The sequence below is a fragment of the Cebidichthys violaceus genome, unplaced genomic scaffold (genome assembly GCF_023349555.1).
Source record: "Cebidichthys violaceus isolate CVI_PGR_0920_01 unplaced genomic scaffold, fCebVio1.0.p SCAF_29, whole genome shotgun sequence".
Classification (NCBI taxonomy): domain Eukaryota; kingdom Metazoa; phylum Chordata; class Actinopteri; order Perciformes; family Stichaeidae; genus Cebidichthys; species Cebidichthys violaceus.
In genome coordinates this window covers 1386494-1401480 of record NW_027176472.1, presented here as the reverse complement: position 1 = coordinate 1401480, position 14987 = coordinate 1386494, and the positions used below count along the sequence as shown (strand labels likewise).

General features: G+C 42.4%; 2 protein-coding genes across 2 annotated transcripts in view; one reads left to right on the top strand and one right to left on the bottom strand.

Moving 5' to 3' along the window:
- Window positions 1-2143, bottom strand: part of LOC137880749 (uncharacterized) — a 2781-nt gene extending 638 nt beyond the window's left edge. The window contains exons 1-5 of the mRNA XM_068722269.1: window positions 1490-2143; window positions 1132-1299; window positions 826-1004; window positions 482-722; window positions 1-331 (exon numbers count right to left, since the gene is read on the bottom strand). The exon at window positions 1-331 is cut by the window's left edge and continues 638 nt beyond it. Coding sequence (XP_068578370.1) covers window positions 1-331; window positions 482-722; window positions 826-1004; window positions 1132-1299; window positions 1490-2062 — 1492 coding nt within the window. The 5' untranslated portion in view covers window positions 2063-2143. The remainder of the gene's footprint in view (window positions 332-481; window positions 723-825; window positions 1005-1131; window positions 1300-1489) is intronic.
- Window positions 2144-3799: 1656 nt separating this feature from the next.
- kctd6a (potassium channel tetramerization domain containing 6a) lies at window positions 3800-14160 on the top strand. The gene is made up of 6 exons (XM_068722167.1): window positions 3800-3903; window positions 5872-5955; window positions 8512-8681; window positions 10187-10439; window positions 13285-13443; window positions 13588-14160. Exons 2-6 carry the CDS (start codon window positions 5929-5931, stop codon window positions 13696-13698), a joined length of 720 nt encoding a protein of 239 aa, XP_068578268.1. The 5' UTR covers window positions 3800-3903; window positions 5872-5928; the 3' UTR covers window positions 13699-14160.
- The last annotated feature ends 827 nt before the right edge of the window (window positions 14161-14987 follow it).

The window sequence follows — 14987 nt, the reverse complement described above, 5'->3', positions numbered from 1 at the left end:
TCTTTTCCTTCTCTGTCTTTTCCTCCACTGCTTGATCCTCCTCTTCCTCTTCCTGCACTCCGTCCTGCACTTCTTCCTGTTCCACTTCTAACTCCTCCACCGCCATCTCCATTTCTTCTTCTTCCTCTTCTTCTTCCTCTTCTTCTTCTTCTTCTTCTTCTTCTTCTTCTTCTTCTTCTTCCTCTTCCTCCTCCTCCTCCTCCTCCTCGTCATCTTCTTCCTCCTCCTCTTCCTCTTCCTCCTCGATATCCTCTTCCTCCACATCTGTCATCTGTTCTCCTTTCAGCTGCTCTAGTTCCATCTTCATCCTCTGTCGTCCGTTCTGTGTTGACTGTCGGGAGCAGAGCACAAAGTTAAGAAATTACAGTTATATTAGTTCATCTCCTCAAGATTTTCCTTCTGGATGAATCAAGTTTTCTCTCATCATATCAAAACATCTGGCCGCAGCCAACATGTGTGTAACAACGCGTCAGCCGCTCACCGCCTTGTTGCCGTTCCTCAGCCTGTGCAGCAGTAGCCGGACGGTGTCTTTGTTCTGACACAGGCCCATGGTGTTGAGGGCGTCCAGAGCGGAGCCCGAGCAGCCCTGCAGGCGGAGCTCCGCCCCCAGAGCGGCCTGCAGGAAGTTGTTCTTCCAGATGTTCCTGGTGAAGAGCGGGATGGAGAGCGCCACCACGGCCCGGCGCATCAGCAGCGTCTGGGCCTGGTCCTCCGACATCTGACTACCACACAAAACGAGCAGAACAGACGCTCATCAGAGGGGGTCTCGGTAGACCTGATTGTGTGTTGAGACCGGAACGACTACCTCTTCAGCCTGACACTTACTGGCTGCTCTTGGACAGAGCGTTGATGTCGGGGAACAGCGAGGTGAGGCAGGTGGTGACGAGCGGCGCTTTGTCCTGGGCCCAGCTCAGACAGCGGCGCCAGGGGAAGGACGACAGCGGCTTCCTGCTCGACACCTTCTGGTGGAAGGGATTGTCTGTCTGTCGGGTCAGCGCCTTCATCTGCACCCGCCACCGGGAAACACAGCGCGCCACGATTACACAACAATGAATAAAAAGAAGTGCATTATGAAGAATTAAAGCAGGATGCGTTTGTCCTGATCGAGCGGGGAGGAGCCTCCATCCTCACCTCTTCCTTCAACTGTTTGCTCCAGAACTCCAGCATGGGCTTCCGGGCGCCTTTAGCGGACCAGAGCATTTTGAAAGCGGACTTGTAGCACGACTTGCTCACCAGCAGCGCGGCTTTGCTCTTCTTCCCCATCCGGCGGCCTTTCTTCTTCCTGTCTCTCACCTCGGACTGCAGACATTTAACATACAGTTAACGTACACTTTTCTTATTCAAATAAAAGATGGTAATGAGGGGTTTACTTGTATATGTTAACAAATGTGTCTTGATCTTGTGTTGTATCACAACCACTGTTATCAGTGTGAGATCATATCGAGATAGTGTCAGACACACACACACACACACACACACATACACATACCTGACACGGTTTCACCCACAGACATCTCTTCGCGGTCTGCTTGCGTCTGCATTGGCCCCTGACGACCTGAGCACACGTCTCGCACAGGAAGGACTTGTCGTGTACGGTTGCCGTGGAGTCCGGGAACACCCAGTGCACGGTCTCCGGTGTGGTGAAGGTGAACACAGCCCTCCGGTTGAAGCTGCGGCCGTGCTTCTCGAACGCAACCTTGCAGGCGGAGCAGCTCCTGTCCTCCGGCCGCTTGGGAGTCCGGCGGCCAACTCGATGAACCGGAGAGGCGACGGGCGCAGCAGCAGCAGCAACAGCAGCAGCGAATTCCGGGGCGTCGTCTGTCTTTCGGGGGTCTTCTTCTTCTTCGGCCTGCAGCGGAGTAAACGCACACACGTGGTTTACAGGTGGACAGTCTACCTCCGCACCGACCGTCGTTGAGCTCTCTTGCACGACGACTCCGCCGTCTGCAGCCTCCGTGGACGTGGAGTTATTGGCCGCAGTAGTTTCGGCATAGTCGTGCTCGGACGTGGCAGCCGCCTCGTCATCTTTACCCACGTTCGTCTCGGTCTTTTTAGTCGCCATGACGACAACGGAGAGCCTCCAGGTTTTGTTTTAGGTAGGAACGACTCCAGAGCAGATGGAAAACAGAAGAGACGTGATCCAACCGGATGTAGCCGACGATAAACAATGTTTAGTTTCCGCGTTTTCTGTTAACCGAGAGGTCGCTAGCGCCCCCTGGTGGTGGGAGGCCGGTACTACTTCTTCTTCAAGGTTTATTGGCGGTTGGCAAACAATGAATTGGTGCATTAACGCCACCAACTGGTATGGAGTGTGGATCAGGACGTCTAATAATAAAATAAATAAAATAACTGGCTCACATTTTCTTAATAACATTAGTTAGTCTAAGATATTGAAATAATACTTGATAACATTCACTTTTTGAGTTCTTTTGCAGAATATCCACCACATCAAACCTTACCTCCATCTTGCCGAGGTCTCCAATCAGCTCTGACATTGAACAATAACGTGTTCTATGTTTCATGTTTCTGACATTGAACAATAACGTGTTCTATTGTTTCATGTTTCTGACATTGAACAATAACATGTTCTATTGTTTCATGTTTCTGACATTGAACAGTAACGTGTCACATTTTCATGTTTACCTATTTTTTTAAGCATACTGTAGGTCAAGGCAGATACTACATGTATCTACTGTTTATTTAAAGGATGGATGGACACTTTCTTCAGCTAAAATATTTAATATAAATATTGAAATTAAATAAGTAACTAATTCAGTTTTGAATTCCTGCCTCTGGATTAGCATTTAGACTTTCATGTCGGGAAACAAAATCTATGTTTTAGTAACATGTTATATTTATTGTTATATACAAAGCAATCAGTGTACAACAATCCAGTGTGCATTAATAATCAGCACAGATTGAAGACTATGATCTCAGTACGCGGAATTTATAAAATAATTTTGTCATGCATTCAAACTTGTATTTAAAGCTACTCTAAGGAACCTTTATTCATTGTTGATTTGGGCAGTCCTTGTGGACGGAAGCAGTTTCTGAGCATCAGATTATTAGCATAATTATTTACTTCAGGAACAAAAAGTAGAGTAATCAGTAGAGTAATCATTTTGCCCATTTCAGAATCTATGTTATAGTAATTATTGATGCATTACTGCGTACAACCCTTTAATATTGCAGCTGGTAACGGTGGAGCTAGTTTTAATGGCGTTATATACTGCAAGGTAACTTAACTATACTATATCATCATTTATAATTTTATTTTTATTTCTTATTAATTATCTAAACGTAGTGGAGTAAGAATTAATGTACAATATTTGACTCCAGAATGTAGTGGACTAGAAGGATAAAGCACATTTCAATGGTATTTAAGTACAGCACTTCAATAAATGTACTTTATTACATTCCAGCATTGACACTGACTATAATGTATACTCATAATTCTACTATTAATATCTGTATATTGATAATAACGACTCTTATTCCGTGAGGTCTTATTTTGACGGGTCTTACCGGAAGTCTCCTCATCTTCGATGTGTGTGCGGACAGGACTGTAACTGATGGATGTAAAAATGGCAATACTCAAGTAAAGTACATTGAAATGCTATTTAAGTACAGTACTTGAATAAATGTACTTTATTACATTCCAGCATTGACTATAATATATACTCATAATTCATAATTCTACTATTCATATCTGTATATTGATAATAACGACTTATTTTTATGAGGTCTTATTTTGACAGGTCTTACCGGAAGTCTCCTCATCTTCGACGTGTGTGCTTGACAGAACTGTAACTGATGGATGTAAAAAGGCTATTTTAGCTCGTTAGCTAGATGTCCTACCTTCCACCTGTGTGTCGTGTTAAAGCAGCGATGGAGCAGTTATCGGTAAGACCGAACAGATCTCATCACACTTATTTTAACCGGATCAAAGTGACGGTGTGACGTCTTCATGTATTTACAATATGTGGCAAAATACAAACGTGTAACAGCGTGTTTGACGCAGTGTCCAGTTCAACTAACACCAAACTACAGCCTGCAGAATCACCACATTGTGGACATGTGTATGCGTGTGTGTCTTTATTTAAACTAGTTATCTACGCCTTAGTAGCTTAATCTATAGTAATAATACATTAATAATACACTATTTATTAGTTGATTTATTACTAGATTTTACATTAAGATTCTGAATCTGCAAAGTAATTACATTTATTAAATGCATGTAGTGTTGTGAAAAGTGAAATGTTTGCCTCTGAAATGTAGTGGAGCAAAAGTATAAAGAAGAAGAAAATTGAAATACAAGTAAAGTACAAGTACCTCCAGTACAGAGACCAGTTAATTACAATTACTTTTCTGTCGATCAATTAATCAATTAAGCTGTTTCTGCTCCATTACTGAGGAGGGCTGCAATAAAACATATACTTTCATCATCGAGGGTTTTTCGTTTGGATCATTTTAATTTTATTTTTTAATTCCTTAAGATTACCAACCCCAGCTTTAAATTAGTTAAGTTAGTAAATGTTGTCTGTAATGTGTTTCATGACCCTGATGAGAGCACATTGAGATGTTCAGATGTGTGTCAAATTTAAAGTCAATCAGACTTACAGTGTGAAGGACTCGGCCTTTCCATAAACTCATTGCAGCGCCACCATGTGGCTGATTGGAGTCATACGTCTTTGGGAAGCACTTGCACATTCATTTCCCGTTGACCACAATGGGACTTTATGTCACAAAAAAAATATGTACAGTTGTCAACAACGAGAGACAAATCATTTTTGATCCCATTTAAAAATGAGCCATAAATTACACATTTGATCGGTTTCACTCAAAACTAAATAGTACTCCGACAAACTGAGACTTTCTTGACTCGCAAAATGATCTTTTAAATTGACAAACTTCACGTCATGTCACATTTATAATAAAAAAAAGTGTCTTTTTGCCGTTGACACCGGAAGGGGCGGGGCTTCACCTTTCTTTTGGACCAAGTTTCCTGTTTCTAGCTCGTTCCAGCTCACAGGAACACAAATAATAACAAAGCGACTTAAACTCAGCAGGGGCTTGAATCTAACAACCAACACATATCACGAGGGTACTAGACTAAGATTCAAACCCTTCTTTTACTCAGCATCAATGCACAAGTCCAATATTCACAATTCTTTGGTCTCAATGGTCCATTTTCTTCACCAGCTAAGCTTTGTCTGGGTGTTGTTTGGTGCTGCAGTGGGTTTATCAGAGCTTCTTTAGTGAAAACAATGTAGCTGTATTTTATTGTAGCTTCTTTCAGCTTTATAGCTGAAAAAAGACTACAGAGCAAAAGTGAGACCTCTACTTGGCTCTATTAGGTGCTACCAGCATAACACACACTAATCTCTGAATAAAATGTCACCAGTTGAGTTGCATTGTGGGTAATATAGGCACCACATTTTGACAAAGAAGAAGCTTGCGTGCAGTAAAAATAGACAATATCTCTGGTGCTGCTGTATCAATTTGCAGGATGCTGAAAATGGAAATGGAAATTGAGAGATCCTCACCCATGAAACACAGCTGAGTCTCATTTGCGATGAACGATATTTAATCACAGCTCGTTATAAACGTGCGTCATTAATCAATTTGTCTGTTTTTTAAAAAGAAATCAGCATTTTGTTTCTGAGATCTAAGGATGGAGGTCCACAGCTCCTCCTCCTGTTTCTCAGTGGCTTGGCACACGGCGAACACACACATCAGTTACTCGAGACTATAATCAGCCAGATGATGATGATGATGATGATGATGATGATGATGATGTCTGGACCGTGGCACCGCGTCAGCTGGGTCGCTTATCTCCATGGCAACCGCCTCATCGACCTCTCGTTGCAGGTGTTGGTGGAAACGACCTCCTTGACGGTCTGACCCCGAGGAGAAGCAACACCGCAGATGGAGAATGGAGACCTGGGTCACATGGTGCGTGCGAGTTTCCTGCGGTACATGTTTTCGGTCTGAACTGTTACTATGAAGGTATATTTGTGTCTTTATTACGCAAACAGAAAGTGAAGTGCTGCTATGTTTAAAATCATTTTGACATATTATATGTATATATTTGTACTTACAAACTTGATTTTTGGTTGCAGTGTGAGAAATTTGCTCTCAAAACTTTATTTTTGTTTGCGTAATAAAGACACAAATATACCTTCATACTGTTCCCGCTTTCCGGCAGTTCAGCTTTTGGCTAGATGAACAAAGGCTGTGTTCAAAATCACATACTGACGTTCTACATACCACACATTACATACTCTTATCAGCATGTCCTGCGTACTAATTTAACGATTAAGTAATACGTCTTCTCTGCATCACATGACCGTATCGATCACAACGTTACAGGCTGATGCTACCGTTCAATGTAAATTAAGCTGTATTTGAACATTGATGTAGCATTAAAAAATCTGTTAGCTATGTAAAGATATAGCTCTGTCAGCACTTTAGCTGTAGTTGGCGCTGTTAGCGCTGTTGGAACTGTTAGCGCTGTTAACTATGTAAAGATATAGCTCTGTCAGCACTTTAGTTGTAGTTGGCGCTGTTAGCGCTGTTAACTATGTAAAGATATAGCTCTGTCAGCACTTTAGCTGTAGTTGGCGCTGTTAGCGCTGTTAGCACTGTTAGCTATGTAAAGATATAGCTCTGTCAGCACTTTAGCTGTAGTTGGCGCTGTTAGCGCTGTTGGAACTGTTAGCGCTGTTAACTATGTAAAGATATAGCTCTGTCAACACTTTAGCTGTAGTTGGCGCTGTTAGGGCTGTTAGCGCTGTTAGCGCTGTTAGAACTGTTAGATATGTAAAGATATAGCTCTGTCAACACTTTCGCTGTAGTTGGCGCTGTTAGCGCTGTTGGCACTGTTAGCGCTGTTAGCTATGTAAAGACTTTGTCAACACTCGCTGTAGTTGCCGCTGTTAGCGCTGTTAGAACTGTTAGCTATGTAAAGATATAGCTCTGTCAGCACTTTCGCTGTAGTTGGCTCTGTTAGCACTGTTAGCTACGAGCCTCTGGTCCGTGTTGAGAGCCGCTGAGAGGAAATTGAAATGCTCCTAGTCTCGTATCTTGCACTTTGAAATATCACTCATATATTGTCAATATACTTTTAACAGTAATTTATATATTTTCACAGTTTAAATGCTCACTGTTCTTTAAAATCTTAATACCATCGCTACCAATAGAAATGTAAGCATCACATGTACATAGTCATTGTTTACCGTGCTCAGCTTTGTTGTCCTTGTTTTTAGCTGTTATGTCTGAGTTAAACTCTTTGAATCAGCACACGCTTACTTGGCCTTTAAAGCTGATTCTGGTGCATCCTGGCATGCACAACATGCTCAATTTGTTTCCCTCCACTTAGTATGAATAGAATGTATGTATGCAATTTTCTACACAGCCAATGTTTGACATTTCAATGATGAAACATGCTTTTGTGCTGCTGTATGTGTGCGTATCCTTGTACGTCTATCTTTGATGGGTTAAGGATAAAATTAGGTTAAGATTCAGTTTAGAGATGTACCCGTCCTACTTTTCACTCCCGATATATACTCAACAATTGCTGATACTGAGTTAAGTTGTGTTCAAGGTTGTCGGATGGCTGTACTGTTCACACTAATCAACATGCGGTCAGGTTGTGATTTTCACACTGTGTTACATGACTCACCATCAACAGGGGGGGGGGGGGGGGGGGGTGGTCACACACTTACATGATCCTTCATCAGGAATCCCTGATGAGGTCTCCAAACTAGGTTTTGTCACAAAATCCCACGAGAAAAAGTAACGCGGTCACAGCGTAGTCGTGCCACGTGTTCACATAACAGTCTGTTTCTACACATCAGTACTATTTCCCTCTATATAGATCAGTCACTGTGTTGTCTTTACTCATGCAAGCATCCAACACTTTTGGACATAGCACATAGCTCACACAGGTAGGCCTCAGGCGAGGTGACCCCTCCACCAGGTTCCCCCTCAACCCTTGTCTTGCGTTTTTTTCATCGGCTTTAGATTCCCCGACAGATCCAGATATTTACCGTTCTGGTCCGTTGTGACCTAAATAGACTGATAGCTGCAACTTTTAATTTTATAATGCCGTTAACAAATAAACTGCCTCTAATGTGGATGGGTCACATCACGAGCGGGTCCTCACGATAAGGTCAGGTTTCAGTCCCAATAATTTCATATAGCCTTAACCAATTACGTCAGTTACAGTCCTAGTTTTAAGATTTGTTTTAGTCAAGAAATTAACAGTTTAGATTTCAATCTGGTCCACTTGGAAAAAACCTGTGGAGATGTAAATATATGACGGTAAAACAAACGTTGCTTTGTGTGTGATATCAGATTTGGTTATATCTTATATATGTGGGATAACAGGACTCAGGTGTGTAATCATAGACTCCAGAAGTCAACTAGCCTAAGTTCAAGAGCACACATTTGTTCTTCGGTGTTCTCTGTATTGTTTCTCCTCTTGACTGCTGTTCCTGCTCTCTCCAGATGGGGGAGCTAGTGACTCTGAACGTGGGCGGCTGCGTGTACAGCACGTCTCTGTCCACGCTGCAGCGCTACCCCGACTCCATGCTGGGAGCCATGTTCGGAGGAGACCTCCCCACCGTCAGGGACGCTCGCGGAAACTACTTCATTGACCGCGACGGCCCGCTGTTTCGGTGAGTGTGTGTGTGTGTGTGTGCGTGCAGCTAGCAGATCAAATCAATCACATTTTGCATAGTTTCAATGACCAGTTTACATTTGAATATCCCCACGCCGATCACACCAGAGACAAACGTGTTCCGCTCCTGTTAGCTAGCTAGCTTTCTCCAGCATGCAGGGACACAAAGTGGTCAAAGTATCATGGTCATGGTTGACTTTTTAAAGGCCCTCCTCCAAGCACCATCACAACCCAACTATTGCCCCGTCCCAACCTGCACAAAGATCAGCCATGCTTAATTTGCCCACAATAATACATCAACAGTCCATCATGACTGCAGTTTAATTTTATGCATCAATTACAAATCATATGATCATCAATGAGCCATAGTGAAGCGTACAGATACAGAAATTGTGTCACCAAAAGGAACAGAATGGCTCACTGTGGGCCGACGTTCATCTCTAATGCACACACACACACACACACACACACACACACACACACACACACACACACACACACACACACACAGAGGGAAAGAGATAGAGAAAGAGTGTCAAAGTAAAATCTCCATCCAGTAGAAACATCACCCGTGCCTCATGAGCGCTTTTATGTTGTTGGATCCCAGGCCGTGCATTAAAACGGCGGTGAGTGCCAGTAAAAGCTGTGTGGTGAGGAAATATGACCCTGAATACATTATACATTTGGATTCATGACGGCAGCGATGGGTAGCAGAATATTTATTCAGGTCTTTACAGCTGAAAGTGGCATAACACATATTTATAGCCCCGTTCAAATTTTTTCATCATGTTATGGGTTTTTTTCTCATTTATTTAGGAAGGTGGTCCTTGGACATTAAGTTACAAAAAGTGACATTTGTTAAAAACCACAGTGACCAGCTCATTTGGGAAATGACTAAGTCTTTACAAACTATGTATTTGTGAGCTGTTTTTAAAGATTTACATCCTCGTTTGGAAGCAAAGGGGTTGAGAACCACAGACAGGGCACGAAACAGACTGTATATAAGAAGTGGACATAGTCACCACGACTCCACGTTTGTGGACTGCCAAGATGCCTTAAAGCATCCCCTGCTTTATGGTCTGTTTGACTCTAAATGGAGCATAATGTACTAAATGAACATCATGCTGTATTGAAGAAGACTTGAAACTAGAGATTGAGACCATAAACTCATGTTTACTGAGGGAACAAATCAATGCAATCTGTCTTCTTTTTGCAACCAGAGGAGTCACCTCCTGCTGGCCGGTAGAGAGAATGCAGGTTTAAGACACTTTCCACACTGGCTTCACTTTTCAGAAAACTGAATTTTTCGCCTGGTAGGGAAGTCAGAAGCTATTGAGAGATGTCAGAAATGTCAGAAAAAGTGAAACAAACTTTCTCACTCTTGAGTTGTACAGCAGCTCTCTCTCCCCTCTCCCGTCCTGACTTTGACTGACAGTTCAGGCTCTTACAGAATCATCAACTCAGCGGTCTGGACTGATCCGGTCTCTGTTTCTGCTGTTTCAGCTACATCCTCAACTTCCTGCGGACGTCTGAGCTGACGCTGCCGTGCGACTTCAAGGAGGCCGGGCTGCTCAGGAAGGAGGCTGACTTCTATCAGATTGAGCCCCTGATTCAGTGTCTAGGAGACCCCAAACCCCTGCTGCCTTACCCCACTGACACCTACGAGGAGGTGGTGGAGCTGTCCAGCACCAGGAAGCTGTCCAAGTACTCCAACCCCGTCGCAGTCATCATCACCCAGCTCACCATCACCACCAAGGTCAGTGTAGAAATATATGTAGAGATATCATGGCAGAATATTCTGTGATACCAAAACCTGATTATATGCATTATAAATCTCATTTCTACTGAGGTATTTCAGTCCAGGTTCATAGATTTGCTTCTTCTCTTAATGGGCACATTCACATCTAGACATTTATCTACTTTCATTCTGACAAGAATATACTTTTAACATTGATTGTTCTATGAGATTCAGTTAAATGAAATAGCGTCATACCAGGTGTGTATGTACATGATTCAATGGTCAATCTATATTGTGTTGCACATCAGTTAATTTGATTGATGGAGAACATTTAGATATTGATTTTTTATTTTTTGTTGTAAAATGGTAAATCGGTAACATTTGTGTTGGAAGACAAGAACTCAGACTGGGCCAGTCGATGAAGTCTAAACTGCTGCTCCAACACTTTTCTATTCTGTTATTTTGCTGCTGTTGGTGTCCCGAAAATGTTCGAAAAGGAATCACTGGAATCGCTCACAGTTTGATTCTATAGAGTTTATTCTTTGAGCAAGAAGTAAACCCGAACAGCCCCCGGAGTCCAACTGATTTCCTGCTCTGAACACTGTCTTATATAGTTCCTCTGTCTGGGGCCAATGCTCCACCTTTATTGTTAAACTCCTCCTTTGTTGTCCTGGAAATAATGGTGTTATATTTTATGGTCCCATCCCAGTTTCACTTTACCAACGGTGTCATTAAAAAAGTCCCAGACTTTTCAGCCAAGTTCAAGTGTTTCCAAATTATACATTGAATCAAACATGTTATATGTTAAATTGTTAGATCGTACGACATTAAGACTAGTTCTGATATACTGATTTCATAGATTGAATATATTTGATAGTGCTGACTTACTGTGACAGATAAATCATCTGCAGGTTTGCTGGGAGGTCTGCACATTTAATTGTTTTATCGCTGAAATCTGTTATTATTCCTGTGTGTGTGTGTGTGTGTGTGTGTGTGTGTGTGTGTGTGTGTGTGTGTGTGTGTGGTTTTTGGGGAGGGGGATTGGGTGACATGACAAAATATAGCATGAGATGATGTCCCTTTAATACAGTATATCTGGTTGTATGAGATCATTGTGGACAAGGTCACAAATCAATGAGAAAGAGATTTATGAAAGTATTGGATTTGTGTGTTAATGTGATGAAGCACCTTGATTTGTAAGATGTTTTATTTCCTGGTTTACCAGACATTGAGACATTGACATTGAATGGTTGAATTAAGGCATTGACCTAGAATTGTTAAATGTATGCATTGAGTGGTTTAGGTTAGGCATTGACCTCTATATGTTTAAGGTTAGGCATTGACCTAAATCATTAATGTTAGGCATTGACCTCTATATGTGAGGAGATGGAACAGCGAGGCAAACCTGGAGCTACAGACCTGGATGAGCTCACTGGCACTGTGACATCATACATCAGTTTTTGTGAGGACATACGTGTGCCGACTAAAACCTTCTGCACGTGTAACAACCATAAACCCTGGTTTACTGCGAGACTCAGGCAGCTTCGCCGGGCTAAGGAGGAGGTCTACAGAAGTGGGGACAGGATCCTGTACAACCAGGCCAGAAACACACTGACGAGGGAGATCAAGGTAGCAAAGAGAAGCTACACTGAAAAGCTGGGCAAAAGGTTTTCAACCAACGACCCCTCGTCAGTCTGGAGAGGCCTGCAAGTACGCACTAACTACAGGAGACCATCCCCCCACTGAGGAGAATCACCAACTGGCTGACGACCAGAATGTCTTCTACTGCAGGTTTGATAAGCCCACTTTCACACCCCCCATCTGCCCCGTCATCAAACAACCACCTACAACTGCCTCCTTCTCACCTCTCCCAACCGACCTCTCCCAACCGACCCCCCACCGGCACTGAGGATCTGTGAAGAGGATGTGAGTCGGCTCTTTCACAGACAGAAGATCAGGAAGGCACCGGGCCCAGACGGTGTGTCACCCTCCTGCCTGAAAGTCTGTGCTGACCAGCTGGCCTCCATCTTCACGCAGATCTTCAACGGACCACTGGAGCTGTGTGAAGTCCCCTCCTGCTTCAAACGCTCCACGATCATCCCTGGTCTCCAAGAAATCCTCCATCACAGGATTAAATGACTACAGGCCTGTCGCCCTGACGCCTGTGGTCATGAAATCCTTCGAGAGACTGGTGTTCTGTTTGTGGACTTCAGCTCAGTGTTCAACACCATCATCCCGAAAATACTCAAAACCCAAACTCTCCCAGCTCACTGTGCCAGCCTCCACCTGTCAGTGGATCACAAACTTCCTGACAGACAGGACGTAGCACGTGAGGCTGGGAAAAATCCTGTGCCAGCTCAGGAAGTTCAACCTGTCTCAGGAGCTGCTGATTCTATTGTTGATGGCATTGTCCTGGAATGGTTAAGTTTTGGCATTAACCTGGAACGGTTAAGTTTAAGCATTGTCCTGGAATGGTTAAGTTTTGGCATCGGCCTGGAACGGTTTAGGTTAGGCATCGGCCTGGAACGGTTTAGGTTAGGCATCGACCTGGAATGGTTTAGTTTAGGCATTGCCCTGGAATGGTTGCGGTTAGGCATTGACCTGGAACGGTTTAGTTTAGGCATCAACCTGGAATGGTTTAGTTTAGGCATTGACCTGGAATAGTTAAGGTTAGGCATTGACCTGGAATGGTTTAGGTTAGGCATTGACCTGGAACGGTTTAGTTTAGGCATTGCCCTGGAACGGTTTAGTTTAGGCATTGACCCGGAATGGTTTAGTTTAGGATAAGTTGTCGTTTTTTCTTTAAATTGTAGGTCACCATTTAAACACAACCAGCAGTCACATGACTCTTCTTCTTCTTCAGGTCCATGCAATGTTGGAGTCGATCTCCAGCAGTTTCACAAAGTGGAACAAACACATGATGGACACCAGAGACTACCAGGTGTCCTTCACCTTTGGACCATGTGACCACCAACAGGAAGTCAGCCTGCGCGTCCATCTGCTGGACTTCATCTCCAAAGCTGTACGTGGCTTTTTATCTCGTCTTTAACATCATGTGTAGAAATGTTCCTACTAAAAGACACTGTTGAGATCAGTCGGAGTATAGCTTTAATTTTAAATAATGGTTAATGGTAACATTATGACTCAGTCTGTCATTGTTTTCCAGGGTTTCACAATACGGAACACGCGTGTTCACCACATGAGCGAACGGGCCAATGAGAACACAGTAGAACATCACTGGACGTTCTGCAGACGAGCTCACAGAGTGAACAACTGACAGAGGAACAGATGGTTGGACTTAACTGATGGCATCACTGTGTCAACAGACACACATACAGACAGATAGACTTGTTAGTGGTGGCTTTGTTGTTATGTGTTCATATTTTGTATGCATGTGTTGTTTTTTTAATCAAAAGGAAGTCTTTTCAGGAGGTAATTTTTTGGAAAGTGAGGTAATTTTTGACTCGTTAATATTTCCCTCAGCACAACGTGAGGTTTTTGGAAGGCTAGCAAATTACTAACATGTGGTACATGGTTGTGAGATGTTTTGTTTTTGTTCAACTATCACATATAGCTGCAATGTTCCGGTAAAAGTATGGCCACAGTATGTATGTATGTACAGTATGTATGTATGTATGTAGCTACATACTGTATATCTGGCATATCATCACAACTCTGTTGTACATCAATGACTAGGGAATTATATTATTTGCAAATAAAACAATCTGGATGATTATGATCTCAGGTCTTTTTTTTACCCACCCTCAGTTCTTCTTTTGTCCACCATTCTCACAGAAATTGACAATTTTTTGACAAAACTATAGATTCCTGGTCCTGCACAATGTTAGTGATGCGGACGAAATCCACAATTTATAATCCGTATAATAATGTATTCAAAAGTTTATTTGAACCTCAAATTAATCTTATAAGACTTGTTGGTGGCTTTGTGTTGCTTTTTGAATCATAATTAAGTCTTTTTTTCTTTTTGGAAAATTAGGTCATTTTGGAAAGTGAGAACATTTCTTGGAATGAAGACTTTTTTTTGTTTTTGAAGAATTAAGTCATTTTTGGACAGTACGGTTATTTTAGGAATGTGGACATTTTTGGAAAATTAAGTCAGTTTTTGAAAGCGGTAACATTTTGGGAAAGTTATGCTTTATCTGGAAAGTGAAGTAATTTTTTTGAAAAATGAAGACATTTTTGGAAAATGAATACTTTGGAAAGTTAAGACATTTTTGGAAAATGGGTCACTTTTGAAAAAAAAATCTTGGAAAGTGAAGCAATTTTTTGAAAAAATGAAATAGTCTTTTGGAAATTGAGACATTTTTGAAAAGTGAAACATAAACATAAAATGAACATGTAGATATATTGTCAATGTTCTTTGGGGTAAATTTGACCCCAGGCTGTTTTAGCTGTTAGACACATTGGTGTAGGTTGTTTTGGTTGATACTGAGGTCACTTTCACATGCAATTTTGGAATCTTTGGGCCCTAACCTGCCATTACCATGCCTGTAGGAGTGTGAGAACCCCTGTTATTTCCTACACTGTGTGGTGGAGGAAATATGT